This window comes from Rhinolophus ferrumequinum, chromosome 17, assembly GCF_004115265.2.
Source record: "Rhinolophus ferrumequinum isolate MPI-CBG mRhiFer1 chromosome 17, mRhiFer1_v1.p, whole genome shotgun sequence".
Taxonomy (NCBI): Eukaryota; Metazoa; Chordata; class Mammalia; order Chiroptera; family Rhinolophidae; genus Rhinolophus; species Rhinolophus ferrumequinum.
In genome coordinates this window covers 36,011,291-36,030,932 of record NC_046300.1, presented here as the reverse complement: position 1 = coordinate 36,030,932, position 19,642 = coordinate 36,011,291, and the positions used below count along the sequence as shown (strand labels likewise).

General features: G+C 35.1%; 1 protein-coding gene across 1 annotated transcript in view; it reads left to right on the top strand.

Annotated features, from left to right (window-relative positions):
* Positions 1–19,642, top strand: part of STAG1 (stromal antigen 1) — a 260,872-nt gene that overhangs the window by 234,963 nt on the left and 6,267 nt on the right. Inside the window, 3 exon segments of the mRNA XM_033131991.1 lie at positions 1,440–1,588; positions 2,315–2,443; positions 16,442–16,647. Of these exon segments, the coding sequence (XP_032987882.1) occupies positions 1,440–1,588; positions 2,315–2,443; positions 16,442–16,647 (484 nt within the window).

Genomic DNA, 19,642 nt, shown 5'->3' with positions numbered 1-19,642 from the left:
ACTGTGAATTAGCTGAAAGATTTTTAAGACAAAATATTAAATGAAAAATAACAAGTTTTAGAATAGAATATGTAGTACAATACCATTAATGTAAAAATAAAACCTTAGTATATGAAATATGTCAGTGTTTCTAAACTGGTCTAGAAAACTTCGGAACTTGAACACTGATTACCTTTGGCAAGAATGGTATTTACTGGGAGAAAGAAAGAACTTTTACTTTGATATTCCTTGAATTTTGTACAGTGAAATACATTCTTTGTATTCATTTTAAATGTAAGTTTTAAAGTGAAAGGCTACTGTGTACAACTATCTGTGAAAACATTTTAAAATCTAAGAACTGGTAAACAGTACCTGTTAATAAATTTGAAAAACTGCTGTTTCTAGTCATGGCACAGTACGTAGATCAGGCCAGGCCAATCTTTTGCTGAAGAAAACTAAAAAGGTTGAAAGGATGATAACAAAATTAATAGAAGACAGCTATTTCAATGAAATGGTGTGATTGAAGTGAATTGGGAGATTGGGAGGTAAGTGAAGAAAACAAATGTGAACAATACTTTTCAGGATCTTTGCTATAAAGAGAGTCAGAATGATGTGTTGAAGGCTGGCAGAATAAGATAGAGGTTAGAAGTTAGGGCATGCATCTAGTAGAGGGAATAGTTAATGATGCAGGAGAGAGCATTAAGCACCAGAGCAAAACTTCTGAGCTGGGGAAAGGGAGTGAGATCCATCCAGTACATAAAGAGGAAATGGATTAAGATAAAAGCCTGTACTGTTCATCTGCCATAATAGGCAGGAACGCAGATGTGTACGGATACAGTTAAGCTTCTAACTGGTGGTAGACTAATGATTGCTTTTATATTCTTTATTATTACTCCAAGATTTTGTTTGTGTTATTACTGTGACACAATATATGTAATGTATATGTAATTTATAAAACCCTTCCACACAGCTTAAGAACTTTTTTATATATTTTGTTATTTGGTGGGAAAAATCATAGTCCCATATATTCAAATTTTCTTTTATATAATGTTCTTGTCTAAGATATAATAAGTGAAAAAACAAAGTTCTGAAGCCTGTATTCATACATTGTCATTACTGAGACAATTACAACAAAAAGAATGCATAGGAGTTTATGAATACAAGGTACATGTCTGTAAACATTTTTCCCAATCCAAAATGCATTATTTTTTTGAGAAAAAGAAATTCCTGTTTGCATTTAATAACACACGTAACCTGAAAATAATCTCAAGAAACTAGTAATAGTAGATGACTAATACGAAGGAGAACAGCGTGGCTACTGTTAAATGCAAGGGGGGAAGTACATATTTTACCATATGCTTATTAAGTATTTTTAAATTATATTACCTATGCTAATGACAAATAAAATAAATAAATATTTCTTAGCTGTGTTTTTCTCCCTCTTTTTTTCTTTTTGCCAGTTGTTTAATGAGCTTGTTCAAGAGCAAGGTCCCAACCTAGATAGGACATCTGCCCATGTGAGTGGCATTAAAGAATTGGCACGTCGCTTTGCCCTTACATTTGGACTGGACCAAATCAAGACACGAGAAGCAGTTGCCACACTTCACAAGTGAGTGAGCTAAATAAACACTTCCTATTGTACAGAATCTGGTTTACTTGAATTTAACTAACGTAACTGTTATATGAACCATTTTTAAAGTGACAAATGTTAGAATTTTTAAGTTATAAGAACTTTAGATTGTCTAGTCATTCTCAACTAAGAGACCATTTTTAATTTGGAAAAACTTCACATTTTTTTAATCTTAGAAGGTATAGAAAGTAAAGTTGAACAAAATATTCTTATCTGGTCTGAGAAAATGTTTGGGAGAATGGGTTTAAAAACATTGTGCAGTACTGGTTTGGTAAACCTCATTTCATAACTAAAAACTGTGTGCCAGAAAACTTTAAAGTACCTTACAAAAACTCACATAGCTGCTTGGTACCATGACCAACTCTAATAACCAAATTGTCTGGCACTCTAAGTATTTTTCCAAGGCATTCTGTTACCCCTAAAAAATACACATAGGGATTTAGCTTTGTGACTATTCAGAAATTTTTAATTTTTTAATTATTTAACTATTTTTCACAACTTAGTTTTCTACTGTAAATAACAACATTAAATATTATTATGCAAATATGTTATACAATTAACATTATTTTACCATTTGAATTTATCAGATTTTACTATATTCAGTGATGATTTTGCTGCCTTCCCAACTGTTTTTGAAATTCTAGTCCATTGAGGGAACTATACTAGCTATCTGGAAAAATAAGATGATGTTTTCTTTTACTTCAGGGATGGCATAGAATTTGCCTTTAAATACCAAAATCAGAAAGGACAAGAATATCCACCTCCTAATCTGGCTTTCCTGGAAGTACTAAGTGAATTTTCTTCTAAACTTCTTCGCCAGGACAAAAAGACTGTGTAAGTTGCACACTGCAGGAGAAGTAGCTTTTATCATGACACCATTGTAATTTTAAATGTTTATTTTTTGAAAAAATTTTAATCATCTAGATATAATTATTATTGATAACTTAGGCTCTGATCATTTGTTTTAGGGAGCTATAATTTTTTTTCAAGCTTTCATATACCGGGGGTGCCAAAAAAATGTATACAAGTGGACACTTAGGTCAATGTTGCTCAATCAGAAGTGTCTGGACGCTGATGGTAACCACTTTGAGCACCTCTTGTTAACTGCAGAAGTCAAATGTGACTTGTATTCATCTTTTGTTATCGGTATATATTGAGTAGTACAATTTTAATGCAGTTTTCCTTTCTTAAAATGTGTATACCTTTTTTGGCACCTTCTGTAATTGTTTCACTTCTCACTTTTCAGTTCCTAGAATTTGCGAGATTAAATTGAACAAGTGGAAATGATTTCTTGCTCTGCAATTCACAAATGTATGAACATTGGTGTAGCCATTGTGTAACTCTTCTTCTTCTCTTTTATATTAATTATATTTTAGTTTTATTTATTTGACTTGTTTCAAGAAAATTGATTTTTTCTATTTTCTATTTTAATAATAGTTTAAAGAAATAATAGGCAATTTCCAAAAAAAAAATGTTGATGGGATAAGTCTTATTTAGACCTAGAAAATTTGAGTGATTCTGTAATGGATCCCAAATTATATAAATTGATAGAAGGAAGATAAGTCATTTACAGTAATATGATAAATTAACAGGAATTTGAAGAAACAATGAAAGCTTATCTAAATATAAGTGATAGTTTTAAGAAAAGATGTTTGTCAGAAAATATTTATTCAGCCCCTAATATAGTCAGGTACTGTTCTATAGCTATTGTTCTATATGGGCAGGCAGTGAACAATACAAAGTTTCTGCCCCCAGAAAGCTTATGTTCTAATGCAGAGACACAACATAAACATACAAACAAGAGTTTCAGGCACTGAAGTAGGATAATATGTTAGAGAATGAGTCGTTTGGGGTATTGGTGGGGGAGAGGTAGTTTGAAAACTTTAAATATAGGCATTGACAGGTATACTTTCCCTCTGAGCACTACTTTAGTTGCATATTGTAAATTTGGTATCTGCATTTTTGTTTTCATTCATCTCAAAGTATTTTCTCGGTTCCCTTGTGATTTCTTCTTTTTAATCGATTAGTCTATTCAGGAGTATTTTATTTAATTTCCACATAATCATAATTGTGAATTTCTGAATTTTCTTTCCATTATTGATTTCTAATTTCATTCTATCATTGTTAGAGAACATGCTTTGTGTGATTTTAATCCTTTTATATTTATTGAGGCATGTTTTATGGACCAACATATAATCTATTCTGGAGAATGTTCCATGTATACTTGAGGAGAATTTGTATTTTACTGCTGTTGATGAGTGGAGTTTTGTTCTATAGACAGATGTGTTTTAGGTTCAGTTGGCTTACAGTTTTGTTTAGTGTTCAAGTCTTCTATTTACTTGTTGATCTTTGCTCTAGTTCTATACATTATTAAAAATGAGGTGTTGAAATCTATATTTGAATTATTATTTCTCCTTTCAGTTCTGTCAGTTTTTGCTTCATATATTTTGGGGCTCTGTTGTTAGGTGTATATATGTTTATAATTGTTATGTCTTCCTGATGGATTGACTCATCATTATAAAATATCCTTCTCTGTCTCTGGTAATTTTTATCTTAAAGTCTATTTTGTCTGATACTAGTGTAACCATCCAGCTCTATTTTAGTTACTGCTTGCATGGTATACCTTTTTATCATTCTTTCACTTTCTGCCTTTTTATCTTTGAATCTAAAGTGTGTTTCTTATAGACCAGCATATAGTTGGATCATGTTTGCTTGTTTTATCCAATCCATTATGCTTTTTGTTTTCTTCATATCTGTGCCTTTGTTTTTTCCTCCTTTATTTCCTCCTTTTATATTAAATGGATATTTTCTAGTGTAACACTTAATTGCTTCAAAAATCTTTAATTGTTCTTTTTAGTTATTTTCTCAATAGTTTTTCTAGGCCTTTTAGTACACATATTCACTTATCAAATTTTACTTCAGATGTATTTTAAGGAAATATAAAAACTTTATTCCTACTTTTTCTACTTTTCTCCCTCCTTTTTTTGTAATAGTATTGTTATACCTACTGCATCTAAATATGTCACAAACCAAACAATACATTGTTATTATTATTACTTAATATAATCATAAGTCTTCTAAATAAGCTGAGAGAAGAATGAAAGCAAAGTGTATTTTTATAGTTTGCTACATTAACCTTCTTATTTACCATTTCTGGTTCTCTTCATTTCTTCCTATTGATTTGAAATACCGTTTGGCATCATTCTTTTACTTTAATACATCTTTGCTCCCACCCAGTTCTTTTGTGTTTATTGTTAAGTATATTATATTTCTATGTTATTGGCCCAACAATACAGTGATACATATTGTTTTATATAATTGCTTTTTAAATCAGTTAAAAGAATAAAGGATAAGCAAATATGTAATTATATTGTCTTTTATAAATACCTACTAATTACCTTTCAGCACTCTTTGGTTTTCCATGTAAATTCGCCTTACTCTCTGGTGTCATTTGCTTTCAACCTGAAGAACTTCCTTTAGTGTTCCTTGTAAGACAGGTAGGCCAGCAACACATCCTCTCAGCTTTTGCTCATCTGGGAGTGCCTTTATTTTATCTTAAGGTTTGAAATATAGTTTTGCTAGATATAAGATTCTTGTTTACTTTTGGGACATAGACTGTTAATCCCATTGCCTTCTGGCCTCTATTGGGTCTGATGAGGAGTCAGCTTTTAAACTTATTGGCAGTCCCTTGTGTATAATGAGTTACTTTTCTCTTATTACTTTCAAGACTTTTGTTTCATCTTTGTCTTTCAATATTTTGCCTATGCTGCATCTGGGTGTGAATCTCTGCAGCTTTCCTGCTTGGACTTTGTTGAGCTTTGAGGATATGTAGATTAATGTTTTTCTTCAAATTTGTTGCTGCTCCGTTCTTCTCCTGGTACACTCATTACACGTCATTGTAGTTAATGATATCCCACATTTCTTTCAGGTTCTGTTAATTTTTCTTCATTCCTTTTTCTCTCTGTTCTTCAGATTATATAATCTGTAATGAGATATCTTCCAGGTTACTAATTCTTTCTTCTGCCAGCTCAAATCTGTTGAGCCTCTGTAGTGAATTTTAAATTTTTGTTATTGTACTTTTCTACTATGGAATTTCCATTTGGTTTTTTGTTTTTACCATTTTTATCTTTTTATTCATATTCTCTATTAAATGAAAGTGTCATCCTACTTTGAAGTAGACGTGGTTTTCTTTAGTTCTTCGAACATATTTATAATCATTGCTTTACAATTTTTATGGGCCAAAGTTCTATGGCTTGCTCTTTTTTTTTTTCTTTTTAAGCTGTATATAGGTCACATTTTGTTATTTTTTGCACGTCTCCTAATTTTTTGTTGAAAACTGAATATTTTAGATAATATATTGCCTATATGATACATTGTGAAATAATGTACCTACTCTTGATACTGATTCTCTGCCCACCCCACCCCTGAGACTGATGTTGTTTGCTTTGTCATTTGTTTAAGAGACTTGGATGTACAAACTCTGTGAAGTCTGTTGCTCTTGCAGTGTGCAGCCTCTGCTGTCTCTGCTCAGATTTTATCCCCCTTATTTTTTACCATTTGGCTTTGGTACCTAGGGATCCCCCGTGTCAGCATAAACCTCTTATTAATCAAAGGTTGTGCTTAAACGTCCTTAGCCAGTTAGCCTCCTTAGCCTGTTTTTTTTTTAATTTGCATTTCCCTGATGACATATGATATGGAGCATCTTGTCATATGCTTATTTTCCATCTGTATGATTTCTTTGGTGAGGTGTGTCTGTTCAGGTCTTTTGCCCATTTTTTAATCAGATTGTTTTCTAATTGGGGTTTAACAGTTCTTTGTATATTAGGTAACAGTCCTTTATAGATGTGTATTTTGCAACTATTTTCTCCAGTCTGTGATTGTCTTCTCATTGTTAGACAGTGTCTATTGCAAAGCAGAAGTTTTTAATTTTAAAGAAGTACAGCTTATCAGTTATTTTTTGCAGGGATCTTGCCTTTGGTATGGTATCTAAAAAGTCCTTGTCGTACCTAAGGTCATCTAGAGTTTTCTCCTATGTGATTTTTCTAGAAGTTTTATATTTTTGTTTTATACTTAGGATTGTAATCCATTCTGAGTTAATTAATTTTTGTGAAATGTTGAAGGTTTGTGCCTTAGATTAATTTTTTCTTCCGTGGATGTCCAGTTGTTCCAGCACCATTTGTTGAAGAAACTATTTTTGTTCCATTTTATTGCCTTTGTTCCTTTGTCAAAGATCAGATGACTATATTTATGTGGGTCTATTTCTGGGCTGTCTGTTCTGTTCTATTGATCTATGTGTCTATTCATTCGCCAGTACCACATATCTTCATTACTGTAGCTTTTTCCCAGCCATATTGAGATATATTTGACATAAAACATTGTGTAACTTTAAGATATACAGTGTGATGACTTGATATTCATATATATTGCAAAATGATTATACTGTAGCTTTATAGTAAGTCTTACAGTTGGGTAGTATCAGTCCTCCAACTTTGTTCTTTTCCTTCAATATGTATTGGATATTCTGGGTCTTTTGCCTCACAGTATAAACCTTAGAATCAGTCTGTTGTTATCCACAAAATAACTTGCTGAAACTTGGATGGGAACTGCCTTGAATCTAAAGATCAAGTTAGAACTGACTTCTTAACAATATTGAAACTTCCTACCCAGGAACATGGAACATCTCTTCTGTTTATTTAGTGTTTTCATTTCGTCTATCTGAGTTTTATCTTTTCCTCATGTAGATCTTGTATGTGTTTTGTTAGATTTATACCTCAGTAATTATTTTTTTGGATGCTAATGTAAATGGCATTGTGATTTTAATTTCAAATTCCACTTGTTCATTGCTGATATATAGGAAAGCAGTGACTTTTGTAAATTAAATTTGTATCCTGCAACATTGCTATAATTCCTTAGGTCCCAGCCATTTTTGGGTCAATTCTTTTCTTTTTCCCCATTATAGTTGACAGTTCTTTTTTGTTTTTTCAATTATAGTTGACATTCAATATTATTTTGTATTGGTTTCAGGTGAACAGCATAGTGGTTAGACATTTATATGATTTACAAAGTAATCCCCCCAATTAGTCTAGTACACGGTACCTGATGCCATACACAGTTATCACATTGTTATCGACTATATTCCCTATGCTTTACTGTATATCCCCATGACTACTTTGTAACTACCAAATTGTATTTCTTAATCCCTTCACCTTTGTCACCCAGCTCCCCAACACCCTGCCATCTGGCAACCTTCAAAATGTTCTCTGTATCTATGAGTCTTCTTCTGTTTTGTTTGTTTATTTTGTTCTTTAGATTCCACATATAAGGGAAATGATATGGTATTTGTCTTTTTCTGTCTGACTTAATTCACTTGGCATAATACCCTCTAGGTCCATCCATGTTGTTACAAATGGTAAGATTTCATTCTTTTTCATGGCCAAGTAATATTGCATCATATATATGTACCACCTTTACTTTCTCCAATTGTATGTTCATGGGCACTTAGGTTACTTCCATATCTTGACTATTGTAAATAGTGCTGCAGTGAACATAGAGGTTCATAATCTTTTCAAATTAATGTTTTGGATTTCTTCAGATAAATACCCAGAAGTAAAATTGCTGAGTCATAAAGTAGTTTAATTTTTAATTTTTTGAGGAATCTCCAAATTGTTGTCCATAGTGGCTGCATCAATTTGCAAACCTCCACATCCTCGCATCACTTGTTGTTTGTTGATTTATTGATGATAGCCATTATGACAGGTGTTAGGTGATATCTCATGATGGTTTTAATTTGCATTTCTCTGAGATTTGTGACGGTGAGCATCTTTTCATATGTCTATTGGCCATGTGTGTGTCCTCTTTGGAGAAATGTCTATTCAGGTCCTCTGCCCATTTTTTAATTGGATTGTTTGTTTGTTTTTGGTGTATGGAGTTGTATGAGTTCTTTTTTAAATTTTGGATATTAACCCCTTATCAGATGTATTACTGGCAGATATCTTCTCCCATTCAGTAGGTTGTTTTTCTGTTTTGTTGATGGTTTCCTTTGCTGTGCAAAACCGTTTTAGTTTGATGTAGTCCCATTTGTTTATTTTTTCTTTTGTTTCCCTTGCCCGATGAGACATATCCAAAAAAAATATTATGGTAATGTTTGAGAGTTTACTACCTATATTTTCTTCTCTGAGTTTTATGGGTTGAGATCTTACATTCCATTTTGAGTTTATTCTTGTATATGGAGTAATGAGGTGGTCCAGTTTCATTTTTTTGCATGCATCTGTCCAGTTTTTCAGCACCATTTATTGAGTAGACTGTCTTTACCCCAATGTATATTCTTGTTTTCTTTGTTAGATTAAGTTACCCTATAGACATGGGTTTATTTCTGGGCTCTCTATTCTGTTCTGTTGGTCTGTGTGTCTGTTTTTATGCCAGTACCGTGCTGCGTGATACCTCCAACTTTGTTCTTCTTTCTCAAGATTGCTTTGGCTATTCGGGGTCTTTTGTGGTTCCATATAAATTTTAGGATTATATATTCTAGTTCTGTGAAAAATGCCATTAGTGTTCTGATATGTATTGCACTGAATTTATAGATTGCTTTGGGTAGAATGGACATTTTAATGATATGAATTCTTCCTATCCATGAGCATGACATATGCTTCCATTTATTTGTATCTTCTTCAATTTCTTTAAGTGTCTTATAATTTTCTGAGTGCAGGTCTTTTACCTCATTGGTTAAATATATTCCTAGGTATTTGAATTTTTTTGATGCAATTGTAAATGGGATTGTTTTCCAAATTTCTCTTTCTGATAGTTTGTTATTTGTACATAAAAATGCAACCAATTTCTGAATATTAATTTTGTATTCTTCTAGTTTACTAAATTCATTTATCGGTTCTAATAGTTTTTTGGTGAAATTTTTTGGATACTCTACATATAGTATCATGTCATCTGCAAATAATGACAGTCTACATGCCTTTTATTTCTTTTTTTTCCCTCGGAGGGAAAAAATGCGTTTACCTTGTAGGACTGCTTTCACTGTGTTCTATAAGATTTTGGGTCATTGTGTTTTCATTTTCATTGTCTCAAGGTATCTTTCTTGATTTCTTCCTTGATCTCCTTGTGTCCCCATTCATTGTTTAGTAGCATGTTATTTAGCCTCCACATGTTTATGTTTTTCAGTATTTTGTAACTGATTTCTAGTTTCATGTCATAGTGGTTGCAGAACACACTTGATATAATTTCAGTCTTCTTAATTTATTGATACTTGTTTTGTGGCCTAACATGTAGTCTAGCTTGGAAAGTGTTTCATGTACACTTGAAAAGCAGGGTGGTTCTGTGTTGCAGTCTGAAGCCAGCCTCCAAGTGAGGGGTTCCCATGCAGGTCAAGGTCAGCTGCTGCCTGTGACCAGCTTGGGGCTGCCTGGTAGGAGCTACAAAGCAATCCATGGTTGATCGCTGCCAGTGCTCAACCTGGCGGCGCATGCAAGAGGCCATGCTGCGATCCAAGGCCAGCTGCCACCCGTACTGGGCCTGGGGCAACTCAGGAAAATGTCCAGGGCACCCTGAAGCCTGCTGCTCCCTGCCTGTAAGGCTCAGCCACTGAAAGAACCTTATGTGGTATGCAAGTTGGATGCTGTAGGGTCTCAGGGATTCACCAGGGTGGAGTGAGTGGTGTTCGGCAGATTAATGCAGATTCGGGTTTGGTGCCAGTGCTAAGCCTGTTGCCTGCGGATATCCAAGAGTTGTCCAAGACAGATTGCAGCATGGGCCAGGGCTGGTTACCAGCTGCTAAAAGTGCCTCCCGCAGTGCACAAGCCAAGGCTGGCTGCTTGCTGCTGAAAGACCCTCATACGGTGTGTGTCTGCTGGTGTGGCTTTTTGCTGCAGAAGATACCTCTGATTGTGTGCAAGTTGGGTGAGGGAGGTCCCAGGGAGTCATCAGGGTGGAGCAAGCAGATTTCACCAGGTTAATGTAGATTCATATTTGGATGTGTGGGCAGAGGGCTCAACACAAGAAAGATGGCGCCTGCCTGTGTATTGCACAGGAGGAGGGCTCAACACAGGGACAGTGGCAACCATCCCTCTGACCCTCGTACCATAGCCATACAACTCAGTTTCTCCCTGTATGTCCCTGGTGTCCCCCTGAGCTGCTGTCCCTCCACCAGTGCCTGGAATGAATGCCTAGGAGCGAGTAAGTCTGTGTGTGGGCCCTTTAAGTGGATACCTGAGTTTCCAGCAGCCTTCTGTCTCTCCCCGATGTTCAGAATCCCCACTGATTTTCACAGCTAAATGTTGTGGGGCCTCTAGTATTCCAAGCTGTAGGGTCCCAGAGTGGGCCTGGGAACCCTCATTCCTCAGTGTGTACGTCTGCAGCTGAGCTAGCCTTGCCGATTCTCATCCAATACATATGGGTGTGTGAAGCCAGCCTGTTTTGTGTCTCCACCCCTTCTACCCGTCTCAAAGTGGCTTCTTTATATCCTTACTTATAAGACTTCCATTCAGTTAGTGTTCAGATGGTTCTTCTGGCTGATTGTTCTATAATTTATTTGTAATTTTAATGTGATCATGGGAGGAGGCAAGCACAGCATTTACCTACTCCATCATCTTGACCACACTCCTTTTTGGTTAATTCTTTAGGATTTTCTACATATAGACCATCTATGCCATCTGGGTTCAAGGACGATTTGATTTCTATCTGTCCAATCTGTATATTTTTTATTTGGTCATCTTACTTCATTATCTAGAATTTCCAATACAGTATTGAAACGGGGAGTGGTTAAAAAGGGACATTCTTGCTTTGTAGCTGATTTAGTAGGAAAGTTTCATGTTTCTCAGCGTTAAGTATGATGTTAGTTACAAGGTATATTTCTAAAAGTTCTTAACAAGTTAAGGAAGTTTCCCTTTATTCCTAGTTTACTGAGGGTTTTTTTGTTTTGTTTTGTTTTTTTAAGAATGATTTTTGTTTTAAGATTTTATTGGGGAGGGGGCACAGGACTCTATTGGGGAACAGTGTGTACTTCCAGGACTTCTTTCCAAGTCAAGTTGTTGTCCTTTCAATGTTAGTTGTGGAGGGTGCCATTCAGCTTCAAGTTGTTGTCCTTTCTGTCTTAGTTGTGGAGGGTGCAGCTCAGCTCCAAGTCCAGTTGCCATTGCTAGTTGCAGGGGGTGCAGCCCACCATCCCTTGCGGGAGTCGAACCGGCAACCTTGTGGTTGAGAGGACGCACTCCAACCAACTGAGCCATCCGGGAGCTCAGCGGCAGCTCAGCTCAAGGTGCTGTGTTCAATCCTAGTTGCAGGGGGCGCTGCCCACCATCCCTTGCGGGAGTCAAACCGGCAACCTTGTGGTTGAGAGGACGTGCTCCAACCAACTGAGCCATCCAGGAGGCAGCTCAGCTCAAGGTGCTGTGTTCAATCTTAGTTGCAGGGGGCGGAGCCCACCATCCCTTGCGGGACTCGAGGAGTTGAACTGACAACCTTGTGGTTGAGAGCCCACTGGCTCATGTGGGAATCGAACCGGCAGCCTTCGGAGTTAGGAGCACGGAGCTCCAACTGCCTGAGCCACTGGGCCGGCCCTACTGAGGGTTTTTTATCATGAATAGGTGTTGGATTTTGTCAAATGCCTTTTCTGTATCTATTGGTATGATCATTTGATTTTTCTTTTTTCATCCTGTTAATATGGATTACATTAATTTTTGAATGTTGAACTGATCTTGCATACATGGGTTACACCACTTGGTTATGATGTATATAATTCTGTTATTACATTGTTGGAGTCTATTTACTAATATTTTGTTGAGTATTTTTGCATTTATGTTCATGAAGGTATTAGTCTGTAGGTTTTTTTGTAATGTCTTTGTATGGTTTTGGTATTCGGATAATGCTGGCCTCATAGAATGAGTTAGGAATTATTCTCTCTGCTTCTATTCTCTGAAAGAGATTGTAGAGAAGTGGTGTATTTTCTTCTTAAATGTTTGGTTGAATTCACCAGTGAACCATTTGAACCTCATGCTTTTCTGTTTTGAAGATTACTAATTATTGATTCAATTTACTTAATAGATATAGGCCTATTCAGATTGTCTATTTCTTGTGTTTGTTTTGGGAAATTATGTGTTTCAAGGAATTGGTCTGTTTCATTGTCAACTTTGTGGGCATAGAGTTGTTTATAGTATTCCTTTGTTTTCTTTTTATTGTCGATAGCTTCTGTGTAGTGGTGTGTCCTCTTTTTTTCTTAGCTAGCTTGGCTAGAGGTTTATAAATTTTATTGATCTTTTCAAAGAACCAGCTGTGATTTTGCTGATTTTCTGATTTTCTGTTTTCTCGTTTAATGTAATTTTTTTTTTACTTCTTTTCTTCCACATTGGATTTGATTTGTTCTTATTTTTCTAGTTTCCTAAGGTGGAAGCTTATTGATTTTATATTTTTCTTTTTTTCAATATGTATATTCAGTGTTATAAGTTTCCCTCTGAAAACCATTTTCACTGTATCCCACAAATTTTGGTTGTTTTCTTTTTAATTTAGTTCAGAACATTTTTAAATTTCTTTTATGATTTCTTCTTTGACTCATGTTATTTAGAGATGTATCTGGGGTTTTTCCAGCTATCTTTCTGATCCTGATTTCCAGTTTAATTCCATTGTGGTCTAAGAGCAGACATTGCATGATTTCTATTCTTTTAAATTTGTTAAGGTGTGTTTCATGGCACAGAATGTGGTCTGTCTTGAATGTTCCAGATGAGCTTGATTGAAATTTGTATTCTGTTGTTGTTGGATGAGGTAGTCTATAGATATCAATTATATCTAGGTAATTGATGGTGTAATCAAATTCACCTATGTTCTTATTGATTTTCTGACTGCTGAATCGGTCCATTTCTGATAGTGTGTTTAACTCTCCAACTACGATAGTGGGTTCACCTAATTCTCTTTGCAATTCTCTTAGTTTTTGCCTCACATAGTTTGATACTCTGTTGTTAGGCACATACACATGAAGGATTATGTCTTCTTGGAGAATTGACCCCTTTATCAGTATGTAGTGCCCTTCTTTAACCGTAGTAATTTTCCTTGCTTTGACGTCTGCTCTGAAATTAATATAGCAACTCCTGCTTTTATTTTTTATTTTTTTGATTAGCGTTAGTATGGTATATCTTTCTCAATCTATTTACTTTTAATCAATATGTGTCTTTATATTGAAAGTGGGTTTCATATAGACAAACTATAGTTGGGTATTATTTTTTCATCCACTCTGACAGTCTCTTTTACTTAGTGCATTTAGACCATTGACATAAAAATTGATTATAATATACTTGGATTAACATCTACCATACTCTTTACTGTTTTTTATTTGTTGCCCTTGTTCTTTGCTCCAATTTTTGTCTTCCACTTTTTTTCTGCTTTTTGTTTTTTTAATCATGCTTTTTAAATTAAATTTATTGGAGTGACATTTGTTAATAAAATTAAATAGGTTTTAAGTGTACAGTTTTATAACAGATCATCTATATATTGCATTGTGTGTTCACCACCCAAAGTCAGATCTCCTTCTGTCACCATGTGTTTGACCCCCTTTACCCACTTCTTCCTCTCTCCTCCCCCCTTACCCTCTGGTAACCACTAAACTGTTGTTTTTGTCTGTGAGTTTTGTTTGTTTGTCTTGTTCATTTGCCGCTTTCTGTTTTATATCCCACTTTTGAGTGAAATTATATGGTTCTCAACTCTTCCTGTCTGACTTATTTTGCTTAGCATGATAATCTCAGAGATCTGTCCATGTTGTCACATGCCTTTTGTGGTTTTCATTGAACATTTTATGATTCCATTTGCTCTCCTTTCTTGGCATAGTGATACTTTTTTTTTAATGGTTGCTCTAGAGTTTGCAATATACATGTACAGTTAATCTAAGTTCACTTTCAAACAGCCCTGTACCACTTCATGGGTAGTATGAGTATCTTATAATAACAAAATAATCCAATTCATCCCTCCCATCCCTTGTGTCATTGCTGTCATTCATTTAATTTATATATAAGCATACATAATCAAATACATTATTGTTATTATTTTGAACAAACGTATTTGTTAGATCAATTAACAGTAACAAAAATAAGTTTTAATTTTACCTTCACCTATTCCTTCTTCAGTGCTCTTGCTTACTTTCTGTAGATTGAGTTTCTAACCGATATTATTTTCCTTCTCTCTAAAGAACTTTTAACATTTCTTGCAAAACAAGTCTTCCAGCAAAAAATTCTCTCAATTTTCATTTGTCTGAGAAAGTAGTTCTCCTTCACTTTTGAAGGATAATTTTGCAATGCACAGAATTATAGGCTGGTGGGGTTTTTTCTCATAACACTTTAAATAGTTCACTCCCCTCTCTTCTTGCTTGCATGGTTTCTGAGAAGTTGGTTATAATTCTTATCTTTGTTCCGCTGTAGCTAAGGTGTTCTTTTCCTCTGATTTCTGTCAGGAATTTTTTTTCATCTTTGATTTTCAGTAGTTTGAAAATGATGTTGCCTAGATACGGGTTTTTTTGACATTTATCATGTTTTGGGTTCTTTGAGCTTCCTGGACTGTGGTTTGGTGTCTAATTAATTTGGGGAAATCCTGTCATTATTGTTTCAGGTATTCTATTCCATTCTCTTTTTTTCTTCTCCTTTTAATATTCCCATTATGCATGTCTTACACCTTTTATTAGTTACTACAGTCCTTCGATGCTGTTGTTATTTCATCTTCTCTGCTTTTCGGTTTTTGAGGATGCTGTTGAGATATTCTCTAGCTCAGAGATTCTTTCCTGAGCCACATCCAGTCTACTAACAAGCCCATTAGAGGCATTGTCCTTTTTCTATTAGAGCCCTTAATGTATTGATCATAGTTGTTTATTCCCAGTCTGAAAATTCCAGTATTCCTGCCATGTCTGGTTCTGATCTTGCTCTTTCTCTTCCAATTGTGTTTTTTGCCTTTTGGTATGCTTTGTAATTTTTCTTAATAGCTGGACATGACGTATTGGATAAAGGAACTGCTGTAAATAGGCTTTTAGTGATGAGGTGTTGGGGGTAAGAGAAGCATTCTGTATGTAGTCCTATGATTAGGTCTCAGCCTTTTAGTGAACCTACGCCTCTGGACTGTGAACTTCACATGTGCTTCTCAGATTCTTTTTCTTCACGCTTAGCTGGGTCAGGATGAGTAGACTGGGCTGGAGTTGACTATTTCCCTTCCCCCAGGTCAGTTAGGCTCAGGTAATAATACCCCAGCAAGTTAGGCTCTGGTTAACTAGTTTCCCCTGAGGAGAGGCCATAAGAACAATATGCTCTGGCAGATTTCAGAATAGTTCCTTTTCTCCTACCTTTGCCAGAAGTACAGTGGGAATTTTCTCTGATATTTACTGTGGGAACCTGGTTGAGGTCCTGGAGGTAAATCTCACAGTATAGTGGGTCCTCCTCTATGACTGGGTCTCCCTGGAGTTTCTAACTCTCAGACTTGTCCACAGTGTGCCTCTAGCAATTCACGAATTACATTTCAGGTTTTCCTACTCCTGTAGTGGTTCCCAAAGTGGTTTCTGCTCATGTGTTTGTTCAACCTTTTTGAGCCAAACTTCTGGGGTGTTTGTTTGTTTTGACCATTGGTATTTAAAACTGAAGAAATACAGAATGTCACACACACCCTTAGTAATATAGCCACTTGTTTAAAAGTATTCCAGGAATATGTGAAGCAAAACGTTAAATTCTCAGCCCCTCTCTTTCCAAGCCCCTCTGTTAACAGTGTGCCCTTAGGGATTCTTCAGAACCTTCAGAGAGAGCCTCAGGTTATGAAAAAATAAACTAAGTTCCTCCATGAAAATCACTGCTTCTTCTATTGTATTTCTAGTCATTCATACCTAGAAAAATTCCTTACGGAGCAGATGATGGAAAGGAGGGAAGATGTATGGCTTCCACTCATCTCCTATAGAAATTCATTAGTCACCGGAGGTGAAGATGATAGAATGTCTGTGAACAGTGGAAGTAGCAGCAGCAAAACCTCCTCAGTAAGGAATAAGAAAGGACGACCCCCACTTCACAAAAAACGAGTAGAAGGTAAGCCTACCTTTACACTATGAAACAAATAGCTTTCCTAGTATTATAGAGATAAATAAAGTAGCAAATAGTCTGTTGAAGCAAGATGATACTGTTAAAGCACATTATTTATTTGTCTATTTAGTACACATTTAAGAGGTCAGGGGGAAAGCTTGGAATAAACAAAGTGGGAGGAGAAAGAACCAAGGAAAAAGAAGTTGAAAGAGCATGGAACATGGAGGAAGATAGGCACAGAGCAAAAATGGACACAGTTATGATAGCTGTATGATAGTTCTCTAATACATTAAAATTTAAAGTAAGATAGTTACTAGGTTGGTACAAAAGTAATTGCGGTTTTTGCAATTATTTTTAACTTTTTAAACCGCAGTTACTTTTGCACCAACCTTATATAGTGTTATTCTGTCAAAATTCATACTAATATAGGAGAGATTCTGGTAAGGTGAAGGTAGGTATCTGCAGCAGATTAAATATATTAGAACAGCTTTCCGTTTCCACCACTCAGATGGATAATTTTTGTGTATTAAAATAGTGATGGCCAAATCTGGTTTTATAACCCTCATGAACTGTAGGAAACAGGGAATTGAATTATAATGAAAATGTGATCAATAGTAGATATCCATGTATCCAAAAAGACTAAAAATTGCCATACTAAAACAAAGCATTACTCTTAAACTAAGAGAAAACTCAAACTTTAATGTTTATTTCCTCAAATAATCTTCCCCGATCTTCATGCTTCTCCTGATAAATTTTCTCCAAACCAAGAGAGAAAGGCAGTGATCTGAATCCTGTGCTTTTGCTGCTTTTTACAACTGTCTATGTACTTTTTAGCATCTTGCCTCTGCTGCCTAAAAAATAGTGGCTCATTAAAAATTTTGCTAAAATCTGTGGCAAAATTAATTAGGATTGAAATGTAATGTTTCTTTCATCATTGGGGAGACTGTATTCACTGTCGATGAAGAGTACAAACTCTAAAATCAGAGTTCTAGGATTCAAACCTGGCTTTCTCATTTTTTAGCTGTGTGACCTTTGAACATGTGGCTTAACCTCCCTAAACCTCACTGATCAAATGAAGGATGATCAGAGTACCTATCCTGTCAGATATTGTGAATATGAAATGAAATATTCCAAGTAAAACACTTAGCACACACACAGTGCTTAGTTACTTAGCGTGGAATGGCACATAGATTGTATTCAATAAATATTAGCTGCTGTGGTCAGGATGTCCTCATTACCATGGAGTAAGGCCTCTTATGTAGCATCAGTCAGTAAATTATGCTGACTGCATGTTTCAAAGAGAATAAAATATTTGAAAATACTTACAAAATTAAAAGTTTAACATTTCAAGTTTTAGCTGAGACTTAAAATTTTTTTGGTCCAGAGAACGAAAATACAATACCCTGTATTTGTCCTGTAGGATCCTAAACTTCTAACATTTCCTTTTGAAAATGTCTTCTAGAGCAGCCTGTGTCGAGGTGCCCCATCCTCCTATATCTGTATCTGTATCTATATCTATATGATATCTATCTATACCATACATACACATATATTTTCCTACTCACAGCTTTTCATAGATGTAATATTCATATTAGCCAGCATTCCTCAAATCCTTGCTATGTACCAGAAATGTGTTTTACATCCATTATATCATTTAATCACTTAGTTGACTTATATTTCTAAAGCACTTAGGTCAGTCCCTGGCACACAGTAAATGCTGTATAAATGTCTTTTTTATAAATCAGCTTTGAGTTCAACATTATTATCCACATTTTACACAGAAGAAACTTAAGGCCTAGAGACTTAATTAACAAAACAAATTCACTAATGGAGCAGTCAGTATTATCATCTTTAGGACTAAGAGAAGACTACTATATGGACCAGATAACCTATTAGGTTGATGCAAAAGTAATTGTGATTTAAAAGGTTAAAAATAATTGCCATAACCGCAATTACTTTTGCACCAACCTAGTAATTTGGTAATTGTTAAATTGCAAAAAAGTAATCTTCCTCTGTGTCAATTTAAAAACTTACCAAGTGACTAAGGTAGGTTACATGCCCAGAACCATTAGGCAGCAGTTTCATCTCTTTGGGATAAAGATGAGAGATCTTTGCAAGAAATGTTTTTGTGAGGAATCTTTAGGGGTTAGAAGGATCTCTTCAAGAAGAGTGAGTTCTTCCTTAAGTTATTCACTAAGTCTTTCCCAACACCTTCCTAAGAATTGTGCTAGATGCTGGAGATTCGGTATTAATAAAAGAGCTCATAGTACAGATGGGGAGACAGAAACAGGCAATTTCAGTTCAGAATGGTAAGTGTTGTGATTGGTCAAAAAGGTTGAGAACATACAGGAAGTGACCAAACTTTTAATGAATCAGAAAGACATTCTGGAAAAGATGACATGTAGTAAAAAGCTGAAAGATGAGTGTACCAGGTTAAGAACTATTCTACGATCATTCTTATATCATTCTTATGATCTAAAAATTTAAGTGCCGCAGAGAATAAAAGTTGTGAATTAAATGTTGAATGAAAAGTGTTACGAATAAAAGACGAAACACTTTCTTGCTGATTAAGAGATTCAGTAGTGAGTGTTAGATTATTGGAATGACCTTAACCAAGCTATCAGTATTTCCAGGGGCAGAAAAGCTAACAAAATGTACACGTCTCACAAAATTTTGAAAACCTGAGAAATACATAGATAGGATGCTTAATGACAGATGAGGAACCTGACATGTACACATCTCTGAGACTTAATGGGAGAGGAAAAACAATGGAATTCATACTATACTTTGTGATTAAAATTCTTCAGAAGGAGAGACATAGCAGTAATATTTTTAAGTCTTCCATATTAAAATAATTTATAATTTTTATAAGTAGGAACTTATAATTAATATTTTATCAGGATATAGTTTAGGTATGCAAATACTGCTTTACTCTGCTCAGATCTTTATAAATGATCTTCAGAAGAAGGAAGGAAATAGTTCCAGCTTCCTTGAAGAGACT